Source organism: Nipponia nippon, unplaced genomic scaffold (genome assembly GCF_047370975.1).
Source record: "Nipponia nippon isolate SJK-2023a ecotype South Korea unplaced genomic scaffold, ASM4737097v1 scaffold_25, whole genome shotgun sequence".
NCBI lineage: Eukaryota > Metazoa > Chordata > Aves > Pelecaniformes > Threskiornithidae > Nipponia > Nipponia nippon.
In genome coordinates, this window is record NW_028262342.1 from 133,993 (window position 1) to 147,188 (window position 13,196).

General features: G+C 54.7%; 1 protein-coding gene across 1 annotated transcript in view; it reads left to right on the forward strand.

Annotated features, from left to right (window-relative positions):
- The window catches only part of CACNA1S (calcium voltage-gated channel subunit alpha1 S), a 53,818-nt gene that overhangs the window by 37,570 nt on the left and 3,052 nt on the right, over nt 1–13,196 (forward strand). The window contains exons 31-39 of the mRNA XM_087761766.1: nt 343–408; nt 927–1,018; nt 1,507–1,666; nt 2,206–2,333; nt 8,444–8,540; nt 9,963–10,065; nt 11,202–11,303; nt 11,423–11,547; nt 12,604–12,732. Coding sequence (XP_087617892.1) covers nt 343–408; nt 927–1,018; nt 1,507–1,666; nt 2,206–2,333; nt 8,444–8,540; nt 9,963–10,065; nt 11,202–11,303; nt 11,423–11,547; nt 12,604–12,732 — 1,002 coding nt within the window. The remainder of the gene's footprint in view (nt 1–342; nt 409–926; nt 1,019–1,506; nt 1,667–2,205; nt 2,334–8,443; nt 8,541–9,962; nt 10,066–11,201; nt 11,304–11,422; nt 11,548–12,603; nt 12,733–13,196) is intronic.

The following is a 13,196-nucleotide window of genomic DNA, read 5'->3' on the forward strand; positions in this document are numbered from 1 at the left end:
CCAAGCGGGTCCTCAAGGGCATGCTGCAGCGTCTCAGCACACAGCCCCTGAGCCTGGGCAGCTCCCTCAGCCCTGGGCATCCCTGGGTTGTGCCAGCCTTCATGCCAGCTGCAGAGATCGGCTGCTCCCTTGGGGGTTGGCATAAGCCTCCCATGCGTGAGAACTGGAGAGTGGGGCTGGTGGGAGGGTGGTTGGAGGAACAGGCAGAAAGTAAGCTGTCCCCTCCCCACATGGAGGCCGGGATGCTGGCCTCATGCAGTAGCTCCAGATCCAACCTCTTGTCCCTGAGTTGCCTTGATGCTGGGCTGGTGTCTCACACAAGCCATGGTCCTTTTGTCACAGGCTCTGCCCTACGTAGCCCTGCTGATTGTGATGCTTTTTTTCATCTATGCTGTGATCGGGATGCAGGTGAGAGGCACAGGGGTGGTATTTGGTCTTGAACAGATGCCCTGAGCCTGATAGCATCTGGGGACATGGGATGGAGAGGGACTAGATCCTCTGCCAGGCACTCCCTGGGACTTTGCACATGATGGGACCATTTTTCCCTGGTCTCCAAGGATGCTTACGGCCCCAGCAGCCTCCTCCCATCCCCAGGCTGCAGCTAGAGAAACTGAGGCATGCAGCAAATAGCACTTTTGGAGTCAATGGCACAACCTAGACACACAGTCACCAGTGCTTGTGCCTGGTTCATAAGACTGTGTCTCCTTGGCGCAGATGAAGTGCAGCACAGACAGGGGCATTTTCAGCATAGGCAAGAATATCCAAAGAGCTCATGAGCCCAGAGCACCCACACCCCGCTCTCAGTCTCTTTTGAGGACACCCAAAGCCAAGTAAACAAGATGAAGAGAAGCTCAGGAACGTGGGTGCTCTGGAGGGTGGTCGGTGCCTGAGAAAGGGAGCTGGGGACCTGACAATGTGATTTACAGATGTTTGGGAAGATCGCCATGGTGGACGGGACCCAGATCAACCGAAACAACAACTTCCAAACCTTTCCACAAGCTGTGCTGCTGCTCTTCAGGTCAGTCTTGTCTTGGAGAGTGAGCAGCTCCAGAGGGGAGCTGGGCTCAAGGTCGGCATGGGAGCCCACCAGCTTGGAGCAAGGGAGACCAGCATTTCTGTAGTTGATCTCTTTTTTGCCCTACAGAAAAATCTCTTGTAGCAGTGGAAGCATTTCAGGAGTGTCTGTCTGTTTGCCTGGTGTGGCTGAGCTGCAGCAGAGAGGGGCACTTTGGGGTTTCTGTTCTGATTGTTTCCTTCCCAGACTGGATTTTAATTTGTGAATTGTGAGGAAACTCAAGTGGAAGCAAGAGCTCAGCCCAAGGCTTTCCCTGACTCCAAACACTTCACTTTGGAGCTTTCAATACAGCAGCACAGCAAGCCCAGGATCCTGACCACTCCTTCCCATGGCTCCCAGTTCTGCTGTGTGCTGGGCTGGCCACAGCCCTCCCTGCATGCCCAGCTCATGTCCAGGGCCGGCAGGGACCAGCAGGCATCCCCTCTCCCCAGGTGTGCGACCGGCGAGGCCTGGCAGGAGATCCTGCTGGACTGCAGCTATGGCAAGCTGTGCGACCCCGAGTCAGACTTTGCCGAGGGCGAGGAGTACACCTGCGGCACGGGCTTCGCCTACTTCTATTTCATCAGCTTCTACATGCTCTGTGCCTTCCTGGTATGCCAGCTTCCACGGGGCTCCCTTGGGCAGCCCCATCCTGGCCCTGGGCAGCCCCTGGGTTTGAGTTAGCCTTGCATCTCGTGGGGCTGAGCCCACAGCACCTTCTTCCTAGAGGCATCACTCCCCAGCCCATCTACCCAGCCATGCTGTAAAGCTGGCACCGCACTCCTGTGGGGCCCAGGATCCCCCGTTAGTTCCTTCCAGCCCCCATGTGCTGCCATCCAGATGTGTCTGTGTTGGCTCTTGCAAGGGTGGAGAGGGAAGAGGTGCCCTGTGCCTGCTGCAGCCTTTTACGTGACCTCCTTGGGTGGGAGGCCCATCCCTGCATGGGGTGACCCACAGCATCCCCTGGTTCCAGGAGTACCCAAGCCCCTTTCCTCTCAAACACGTCTGCCTGCGTTTTCCCATGGCCACGGGCAGCACTGCGCTGCTCCGTGCTGGCAGCTGCGAGGGCTGTCACCCAGTGCCCCGGGGACCTGCTGAGTGCTTGGCCCTGCCCTAACTTTCATCCTTCACACCCGCTCCTCTGCCCTCAGATCATTAACCTCTTTGTGGCCGTCATCATGGACAACTTTGACTACCTCACACGCGACTGGTCCATCCTCGGGCCCCATCACCTGGATGAGTTCAAACGGATCTGGGCTGAGTACGACCCTGAGGCCAAGTGAGTGACAGGGGGTGAGTGGCACAGAGGGGATGGTCCATGGGGAGCCCGGGGTGGGCTGCCCTGAGACATGCGTGGCAGCGTGAGCTGTGACACTGTCTAAGAGTTAGATCACAGCGTCTCAGAGGTGGATGAGTGTAGTAAAGATAAGGGCTGGCGACCGGAAGATCACGTGCTGTACGGAAAGAGTTAAGGGTCGACCCTCCCTTGTCTCCGCCCCTTATAACATGACACACCTACTGCTGGGGGTATAAAGCCCGGGTCGGCTGGAGATCTAGTGGGATAACCTTGATGTGTAGTGTTTGCTACACAGTGGTGACCCCGACGTGATCAGGCAACAGCGATGGAGCTCGCGGAACTCATAAAGGTACTAAAGTCGGTAACGACAAGGGTGCTCAAGCGGGGGTTTGCGGCAAGGCGGCGCCGACCTGCTGCACGTGGTGTGCTGATGGGGCAGGAATCTCCTGGGAACGAAAAGCCAACAAGTTTAGTTTCGGAGGGGACACAGGCTGGCTGGGAAGGAGTGGCCTGTGGGACACAGACGGAACCGTTGTTACTGGGGGCTGAGCCAACGGAGGAAGGGGAGGTGCAGGGAGACTATGGTGCAGCGGGAACAAAGGAGTCGGGAAAGGTGTTCCCGATACAAGTGGGGAGTTTAGAGCGGCCGCCCACGGAACCTTCGGCACCTCCTGCACCGGCGGATCTGCCACTTCCTCAGTACCCCTGGGGCGAGTTGCAACAATGTGTGGAAAGGGAGCTGACTGATAGGTTGCTGGATTGGGTCCCGGGGGCTGATGTGGGATCCCAGCAGTATCGTGAACTACGTGAAGGAAGATGGCGGGAAGGACAAAAAGAAGGCAAAACACCTGAGGACGCCCCATTGTATCCCAGTGATCGACGAGTGCTGGACACACAGAGAGCGGAGCGCAGGACATCGAGGGGGGGTGGTAGGGCTCCCCCGGCACTGCCAGTGATACCTGAGCCACCAGAGGGAACCCCTATCCCTGGGGCAATGGGAAATCAAACTGGTATTCCCTCACAGTGGAGGGAGCCTGTACACGATTACCCCATGAGCTCTGATAGCAGTGAGGGCGAAGGGGTGACGAGGATCCTCGATTGTTGCTCATCCGCCCCCGCTTCCAAGACGGACTAACGAGGTTTCAAGGGAACTCGAGGCATTGATCAGCCGATTGAGAGGGGTGGTGGCAAATGCGGAAAGTCTTATGCCAGGGGGGAATGCCGAAAGAGAGGGCAAATGGGACGGATTGGCAGATGATTGCAAAAAATTGTGTCTTGGAAGGAGTGCGATTCCAGGCCCCTCCGATTCAAGCATTTCCTATCCGAGCAGCCCCAGGTGGAGGATATGAGTGGCAACCGTTAGATGCAAAGTTGGTGAAAGAATTGGTCACAACGGTGAAAAGTCATGGATTAAATTCCCCAGAGACCCAAGTCCTATTAGACTGTGTTTTTGCAACGCCACTTGCACCTTTTGATATCATTCAGTTGATGCGGGCCGTATTGACCCCCTCGATGATGGTATTGTTTAGGGAGGAGTGGAGGAATCGGTGCACCCAAGTTGTTATTGAGGCGCAACAGGCCAACCATCCCATGGCAGGAGTGACTTTAGAGCAGCTGATGGGTGAAGGGCAGTTCGCAACTCCTCAGGCACAGGCTCAGCGAATGCGGGGGCGCGATTTTGCTGCATCTTCGAAAGCTGCCCAGGAAGCAATACGCATCATCGCAGCTCTTGATAAAAGGGAGCCTCCATGGGTCCAAATACGGCAATCGTTAAGTGAGCCCTTCACAAAGTTTTTAGACCGGCTGCAAGCGGCGCTCCAGGTTGCTCGACTTCCTGAGCAGGCTAAGGAGGCAATATTGCTTGACTGTGCACGTACGCAAGCAAACCCACAAACTGCAGTGTTGCTAAGACAGTTACCCATAGGGACCACGCTTTCACAGATGATTCGTTATGTGCTGGAACAGGAACAGGCGCAAAGTATGCAACCGGTAGTGGCCGCAGTCCATGCGGCCTGCCGCGCGCACGACTTATGTGCCATAGGTGTGGGGGCAAGGACACATGGCGCGACAATGCCCTTCAAAAATAAACACCCCCGGAACAGGGGAAGGAAAGAGAGACCTACGATGCTGGCGCTGTGGGCGACTAGGCCACAGAGCTCGACAGTGCAAATCGGGGAGTCAGCAAAGGAGACCGGGCTGGGGAAACGAGAAGAGGGGATGGCTGAGGGCCGTGCCATCCCCACCTGCCCCAGTGATCAGCTCAACAGGCCCGACGACAGCAGCGCAATGTATGGCACAGGGAGTCTCTCCTGCTCCGGGCCCAGCACAGTCGCCTGCGGTCCCAATGATGCAATATCCAACTCAGCTGCCTTGGGGAGATGGGAGCGCGCAATAGAGGAGGCTGGGGATAGAGCCTCGCCGTATGTGGCACTCACCCTAAACATGACCACACGACCAGAAGTAGATATTATAGTTACCCCATGGCTCCCAGCGTTGGGGGGAACACCACGCCTCGTGTTAAGAGCCCTTTTAGATACAGGAGCGGATGTTACAGTAATCCCATCACATCTATGGCCAGATGATTGGCCACTCGAACCGAGAGGTTCGCTGCAAGGCGTGGGAGGCATGCAGACCTCGCATCAAAGCAGGAACCCAATGCAAATTATGTTGAAGGATCCGGAATCTGGACAAGCTAGGGTAGCATGGTGTAACCCTGTCATTGCTGAGTTACCCATTGTCATCTTGGGACGATGTTGTTTGCAGAAGATGAATATAGTGCTGCGTACAAATTTATCATAATGGCCACTGCCTGTGTCCGCCCATTAAAACTCACCTGGTTGACAGATAAACCAGTGTGGGTAGAGCAGTGGCCATTGACAGAGGAAAAGAGGGCGGCTGTTCGACAATTGGTACAACGAGAACTTGACGCAGGACACATCGAACCCTCTACAAGTCCCTGGAACACCCCCATTTTCGTGATAAAGAAAAAATCGGGAGCGTGGCGACTGCTACATGATCTACGCGCAGTTAATGCATGTATACAAGACATGGGTCCGCTACAAGCGGGCCTTCCTTCTCCGGCCATGATTCCACCTGACTATCAAATAGTGGTTATAGATATTAGAGATTGCTTTTTTAGTGTTCCCTTGCATGAAGAAGATAGAGTACGCTTTGCCTTTACTGTTCCTGAGCCTAACAATCAACACCCGTGCGCCAGATATCAATGGAAGGTGTTACCCCAGGGCATGAAAAACTCACCAGTCTTGTGTCAAATTGCTGTAGCTGCTGCGATACGCCCTATTCGAGAAAATTTCCCTACGGTCATCATTTTCCATTACATGGATGACGTGTTATTGGCGTCCAACCAAGAGGAGTTACTGGAAAAGGCACGCGTGCAGCTGATAGTCAGTTTGGAGCGACATGGGTTACACATTGAGCCTCGGAAAACACAGGTAGGGCGTGCAGTAAAGTATTTAGGTACTCAACTGAGGCCACGAAGCGTGACAGCACAATCATTTGAAATTCGGACTACAGTGACAACACTCCATGAGGCACAAAAATTAATTGGACAACTATTGTGGCTTAGAAACTTTATTCCAATATCTGAGGCAGAAATGACTACCTTATATCAACTCCTGAAAGGAGGAGATTCCCCCTAGCTCCAAGGACTCTTTCAAGAAACCATCAGGAGATTCTTAGGACAATTATGGAGCGAGCCCAGCATTGGGGTCTTGCTCGATTTACACCTGAACAACCAGTCACTGCCCTGATTTACATGACCGATACCGCTGGCCATGGTTTACTAATTCAAAATAATGGTGAAAAAGGCTGGCCTTTTGCTTGGTTGTATCAAGGCAAACCAAAGACGGCTTTAATTTCTTGGCCAACATTATTATCCCAGCTTATTCTCCGCTGTCGGAGGCAAACTCAACACTTAACAGGGAAGGACCCGGAGGTCATCGCATTGCCCTGTTCTTTGGCACAGTGGGAGTTGGTACTTCCACAAGTGGGGCTCCTGCAAGCGGCGATAGCTGAATTTACGGGTCGTATTGAAGGTCTAAGACCACACCCCTGTGGGGAAGATAATCCAGGTACTCCATTTTTTGCCAGCTAGTGCCATAGTTGAACAACCCACCGGAGGCCGCACAGTTTTTACCGACGCGTCATCGATTACTGGGAAAGCTGTCGTTACATGGCAGGAGGATGGTCAGTGGACCCACATTAGTTATCAAGATCAAGGGCAATCCGTGCAGTATCTTGAGGCCAAAGCGGTATGGATGGCTCTCACTCAATGGCCCGAAGAGGCCTTGGATCTAATCACAGACTCTTGCTATGTATATAAGTTACTGAAGAAGTGCCGATGGGCACTTGGGGCAACGTCAGAGATTGCCGGAATGTTGCTCACCGCACTGCAAATGAGAACCGCTCCTGTCTGTCCTATCCATGTTAATAGTCATAGTTCCATACCGAGTTTTCTTTCTGCTGGGAATGAAATAGCGGACAGCTTAGCAAAGAGCGTACTGGCGGTTGAAGAAACTTCTAACCTAAGGCGAGCTTTCCGCCTGCATGAGCTCCTCCACTGTGGAGCTCGCGGTTTAGCTAGGCTCGCTGGCATTACGTTGCAAGATGCTCGCTCTGTGATTGCTGCTTGTCCTGTGTGTTCCAAAGGTCCCCTCTGGGAGGCAGGGGTAAACCCTCGAGGGTTGCAGCCCAACCAAATATGGCAGTCTGATGTTACGATTTATGAACCCTTTAATCCACGTAAGTATCTGCATGTCACAGTTGATACCTGCAGTGGAGTTATTTTAGCGACTATGCATGCTAAACAAAATGCTCTCGCAGTTATTTTACATTGGCAGGACTGTATGGCGCAACTTGGCATCCCACAAAAAATTAAAACAGATAATGGAGCGGCATATGTCAGCAAGAAGACAAAGGACTTTTGCGCGCGCTGGGATATTCAGTTGAGTCATGGCATTCCCTATAACAGTACGGGCCAAAGCATTGTAGAACGCGCGCACCGCACATTAAAAGAGTTACTCGACCGACTTAGGGAGGGGGAAAAGATAAGCCCAGGAACAGGGGTTCCCCCTCCCCTTGACCCTCCCTTATTTCGGGCACAGCGTCTGTTGACGACGGCACTAATTACCTTAAATCATACCATTCGAGGGAACACCTATAAAACCCAGACTGCAACCCAGGCACATTTCCGGCTCGATGAGAACGAAGGGCCTTACCCTTTGGTTCAAGTACGGGACCTGCAAACCCGTGAATGGGGGGGCCCTTATTCCCTCCGTTGCTTGGGACGTGGGTATGCGTGTGTGCAAACCGAGAAAGGGACGCTAGAATGGGTACCCAGTCGAAATATTCGACCGTATAGACATTAATCAATCTATTGAGTCTTATCTTGACAGGTTACCATTTCCCTATGCATCCTGATGGTGTGGGGGAGTAATGAGGGAGCCGCGACGAACTACTGGCTGGACTGGGCAAAATCTATGAACGTAACGGATGCGTGCCTGTATAAGTCTTACCATATATCGATTATTTTACACGCAGCTTCCCCAGCAAGATCCAGAACTACTGGAGCTAAGGGAGGGGGAAATGTAGTAAAGATAAGGGCTGGCGACCGGAAGATCACGTGCTGTACGGAAAGAGTTAAGGGTCGACCCTCCCTTGTCTCCGCCCCTTATAACATGACACACCTACTGCTGGGGGTATAAAGCCCGGGTCGGCTGGAGATCTAGTGGGATAACCTTGATGTGTAGTGTTTGCTACAGATGAGGACTTGCCAGTGTATTCCAGGGCTGATACAAGCCATCAGGATGTTTGGGGACATGAGACTTCCAGTCCCCTCCTCATCCAGCCCTAGTGATGCTACCAGCTCTTCCCATGCCACTGTGCACCTTTATCTGCTGTCGGGTGCCACAGGGAACAGCTGCTTTCCCCAAGAGGAGCGTAGGGAAGGGCAGGGATTTGCCCACTGCAGGAACACGGGGCAGGCCACAAGGATGAACCCACCCAGCCCCTGCCCGAACCACTCTCCTCCATGTCTGCCACCACACTGCTGATGCAGTTTGTTGCCTCCGCAGGGGCAGGATCAAACACTTGGATGTAGTGACTCTGCTGAGACGTATCCAGCCTCCCCTGGGCTTCGGGAAGTTCTGCCCACACCGTGTAGCTTGTAAGGTAAAAGCCAAGGGGGTGGCAGGGTGTGTGGGCACAGGGACACCTTCCCCAGGGTGTCTCTGTATCCTCCCCAGGGAGGCTGAGGGTGACAATCCAGCCAGCTTCCCAGTGTCATGTTTTATACGCATGCTCTGACCTCTGCTGTTTAATGGAGGGAAGTATTTGGGGGGCAAGGAGAGGTGCTGTTAACCTGCACGGAGCTGATATGTTTCCGGATCCTGAAGATAAGGACTTGCTTGAGCTCACCCCCACGCCAAGGGGGCTGGCACTGGCGGGTTGGTCTCTGCCCAACTGGGAGCCCTCAGTGCAGAGGGACTCCCAAGCCACACTGGGGTGCCCCGTGTCTGCATCTGGTGCAGGAGGGCAATGCTGGGCCCGAGTACCTGGCCGTGTCAGCTGGGCCATAGAAGTGTGTTTCCAAGGGCTGATAGCACTGAGGGAGCTGGGAACACCGGCTCTGTAGGCATGAGTACGCTCCTCCTGGCTTAGCTCGTTCTGCACACATCCAGGGCCTGTGTGAGGCTCGCATAAACCACGCAGGCAGGGGCTCAGGCACTGGTGTAAACCCTCCTGGGTCCTGGGCAAACTCATTAGGAGATTTGATCCCCAGATCCCTCACGGCAGCCTGTGGCCCTTTCTGGAGGGTGGAGCGCAATGCGGAGTGACTCCCATCTCCTGAGCAAGGCTGTGCCTCTTGCTGGCTGGTTGTTTGGTTGGGCTGAGGGAGACCTGATCGCTCCCTACAACCACCTGAAAGGAGGCTGTAGTGAGGTGGGGGTTGGTCTCTTCTCCTAAGCAGCAAGTGATAGGACGAGAGGAAACAGCCTCAAGTTGCACCAGGGGAGGCTGAGATTGGATATTAGGAAATATTTCTTCACTGAAAGGGTTACCAAGCATTGGAACAGGCTGCCCAGGGAAGTGGTTGAGTCCCCATCCCTGGAGGTATTTAAAAGACAGTAGATGTGGTGCTTAGGGACATGGTTTAGTGGTGGGCTTGGCAGTGTTAGGTTTACGTTGGCCTCGATGATCTTAAAGGTCTTTTCCAACCTAAACGGTTCTGTGATTTTTCTCCCCTGGCACCAGTACCCCATAGGCTGGGTTATTTCCACAGATCTGACCTGCCTGTCCCCGCAGCGTGGCCTGGTTTAGCTGGCCGGTTAGGATGAGTGATGGTTAGGATGAGTGATGGTTAGGATTAGTGATGAGTGACGGGCCCCTGGCCTATGCGCTGCCAAGCGGTGGTGCAGAGCCCCATGGACCTGGGCAGAGCAGGGAGGGCTCCGTGGTCAGCAGCTCAGTGCCCCAAGCAGAGCCTCTCCCCGGCCAGCGTGGCTGCCCGCCAGCCAGGACAGGCTGCGTGTTTGCGGGGAGCTGCCAGCCTGCTCTGCTGCCCTGGGTCACAGTTGTTGGTTTGCTGTGCAGCGTCTAGTGTGCATGAACATGCCCCTGAACAGCGACGGCACCGTCACCTTCAATGCAACCCTCTTTGCGCTGGTGAGGACAGCCCTCAAGATCAAGACAGAAGGTAAGTGATGCTCCTGTCTGCCTCTACAGCCTGAGAGGGGGACCCTCCCCTTGTGCTGCAGGGTGCTGGTTACACACCGTTCCCCGACTGTGCCGGGACCTCAGGGCACTTGCCTATGGGGCTAGACCCTCTGGTGCAACCCTCGGCTTCATGCCATTAATGATCTCATTGGACCAGAGACCACGGGCACATGCATGGGGCTGCTCAGGCAAAGCCTGGAGGACATTATTTGTTGCAGGCACATGTGTTGCAGCCCTGAAGAGCGAACCAATGCCACCCCAGCTGCGTAACTTCGCCCTGAACAGCTCAGGAGTGGTTCTGACCCAGTTCCCATCCCTGCCACAATGCACAGCCACCGGCCTCCCTTCCCGCACTGTTGAGTGTAGTCTGATCTCCCACTGCCCAGCACCACCTGCACCTGCTCCAGTTTTGCATTTCCCCATGTATTTATAATCTCAGACTGGAATGGAAGGGGATGGATCCTCTTTGAATTTAGCTGTGCTGGGGAGGAGTTGCTTTCACCTGCTTCCTTGCTAGCAGTATGGTTTTCAAAGCCCTGCTTTGGGAAGATGCCACACCAGCTTGTTTCCATGCCTGTGGGTCAGGCAGCGTCACACGAGCAGCTCTGCGGCTGGGCTGGGGCAGCCAGCTCTGGCAGGAGGTGAGGCTGGGCAGTGGTGGGCCGCTGGGGCTGGTGTCTCCCAGCAGCATGCCATGGGTGCCTTCCCTCCAGCTGGGGAGGGGAATGTGGCCTCCAGCACAGTGCAGGCAGCCCTGGGAGGAGCATAAGAGATCTTGGAGAACACATGGGGACAGACTGGGGTTGCAGGCGAGCAGGAATGGTAAAGCCTGTGAGAGCACCGAAGGGGAGGTCAAAATCTGTTGTTGATCACCAGAACAGAGATGGTGGCACCGACCCTCCACCCGTTTGCTAGGTCTGACTCACTCTGTAGTTAAAGTCTTTTTGCTAAAATCAAAGCCTCATTCTTACAAAGCTCATTTTTGCTGGGTGGGGAGGCTGGAGAGGAGCTGTCATGCCCTGGAGGAGTCTGGCCAGGTTTCCACATGCTTTGTCTTCACTCATGCTCACGTTCCCCTGGGAACAAACCACTCTGTCCTGCTCACTTTTCTTGCAGGTAACTTTGAGCAGGCCAATGAAGAGCTCAGAGCCATTATCAAAAAAATCTGGAAGCGAACAAGTATGAAGCTTTTGGACCAGGTCATCCCACCGATTGGAGGTATGTCACCAGGAGGTACTTCCCCGAGGGGCAGGGACACCTGGTTGGGGTCTCCGCTGCTCCGACAACTCGGGGCCTTGTGATAGGCGGTATCGTCAGGTTGGTTTCCTCCCCTCCAGATGATGAGGTGACAGTGGGCAAATTCTATGCTACTTTCCTCATCCAAGAGCATTTCAGGAAGTTCATGAAGCGCCAGGAGGAGTATTATGGGTACCGGCCCAAGAAGAATCCTGTGGAGATCCAGGTTGGTAGTGTTTGGGTGGTGTTGGAGGGGTGACCCTTCCTGGGGGCAGGCAGGGTGTGGTGGGGACCTCTGCAGATCGGGGAAGAGGCTTCCCCCAGCTCAGGGAAGTCCAGGGTGACTTAGAACTGCAGTGACATATAGGGACCTCTCTGCCTCGGGCTCTGGAAATGAGGTGGCCCCAAGTGAACCAGCACTGAAGCCATGAGCACTCCACCACTGAGGGTGACCTTAGTCTCCAGGGTGCAGGTGACTCCGGAAGCAAAGGAGATTTTTGACCCTCTGTCTCACTGACTTTGGCTGCGGAGAGGGCTCAGCAAGGTCTGATGCCTCACCAAACAATTTTAAGACCTGGAAACCCCCACCACAGACCAACGTCTGGGCCAAATGCTGCCCATCCAGGCCCTTATCCATCTGCTCTTCGCTGTTCCCAGGGCCTCCTCCCTTTCCTGACCTTAGCAGTGTTGTGGATAGTTCTGCGTGCCTGGTGCTCTCTGTATCACCTCTCATTGCATAGTGCAGCACCAGGTGGAGAGGGGTTGATGTGGCTGATCTTGAGCAGGACCACAGCAGTCAGAGAAGCCTGTGCAGCAGTGCTGCAGGATGCTGTCAGGGTGGGATGGGAGAGGATTTATGTGCCTGGCCAGAGCAGCTGGGATGTCCCCAGCCTCTCCTGACCTTATAGGGAGGAAATCACTTGTAGAGATAAAAGACCAGGCCCCAAAGGTGCAAGGCAAGGAAAAGAGCCGGGGCCCAGGTCAGATATCTCCAGATCAGGGACAAAGGCACAGCTACCCCTTGGGTATCACCAGCCTGACCCTTCGTCAGGCTGCCCTTAGCGTGCCCCTTTGTGGGACAGCATGAGCCCAGAAACTGTTTCATCAAGCGCAGAGCCAGCCAGCTGCAGGGCGACCCATGGCCTGTCCCTGGTAGGAGACCTGGCAGGGCAGCATGTCTTACCAGGTGAGCATGCTTCATCATGTTTCCCTCTCCAAAGCCCAATGTGAGATGGGTGGCAGGGCCAGGCCACATCCAGCCATGCCTTCTTGTCCCCACCAGGCTGGGCTGAGGAGCATTGAAGAAGAAGCTGCTCCTGAAATCCATCGGGCCATCTCTGGGGACCTGACTGCTGAGGAGGAGCTGGAAAGAGCAATGGTGGAGGCTGCCATGGAGGAAGGGATATACAGGGTGCGTGCAGCCCTCAGGGCACCCTAGGTGGTGGTGGTCCCACCCAGCCCCCATTTCGATGTGTTAGTGGTGGGTCAGCATGGCTACCAGTAGCTGGAGGACAGTCCACAGAGGTAAGCCTGACCATGAAAGACAGCGTGGACCGCAAGGATGGATCAGCACTTCTTTCCTCTCCCTGAGTCATCCTGGGCAGCCTGCTCTCTGCCTCAGTTTCCCCTCTGTAAAAGGACCCTGCTCATATGCCTGGCAGGCATGTGCTGAATGTTTACGCAGAGGTTTGGAAGGCCCCATTCACACCTTCTGCCAGGCTAAGGCAGGACAGCTCAGGTGTCGTCGTCACCAGAGCAGGAACAGATTCACTTCCCACTGCCTGGGAGTCTTTGAGACAGCCTGGGCAGCTGTGGTGTTGTGGGGTTGCACCTTCTGCTGTGTCCAGAGGTGCCACCAGCTCAGGCTGTCCCACA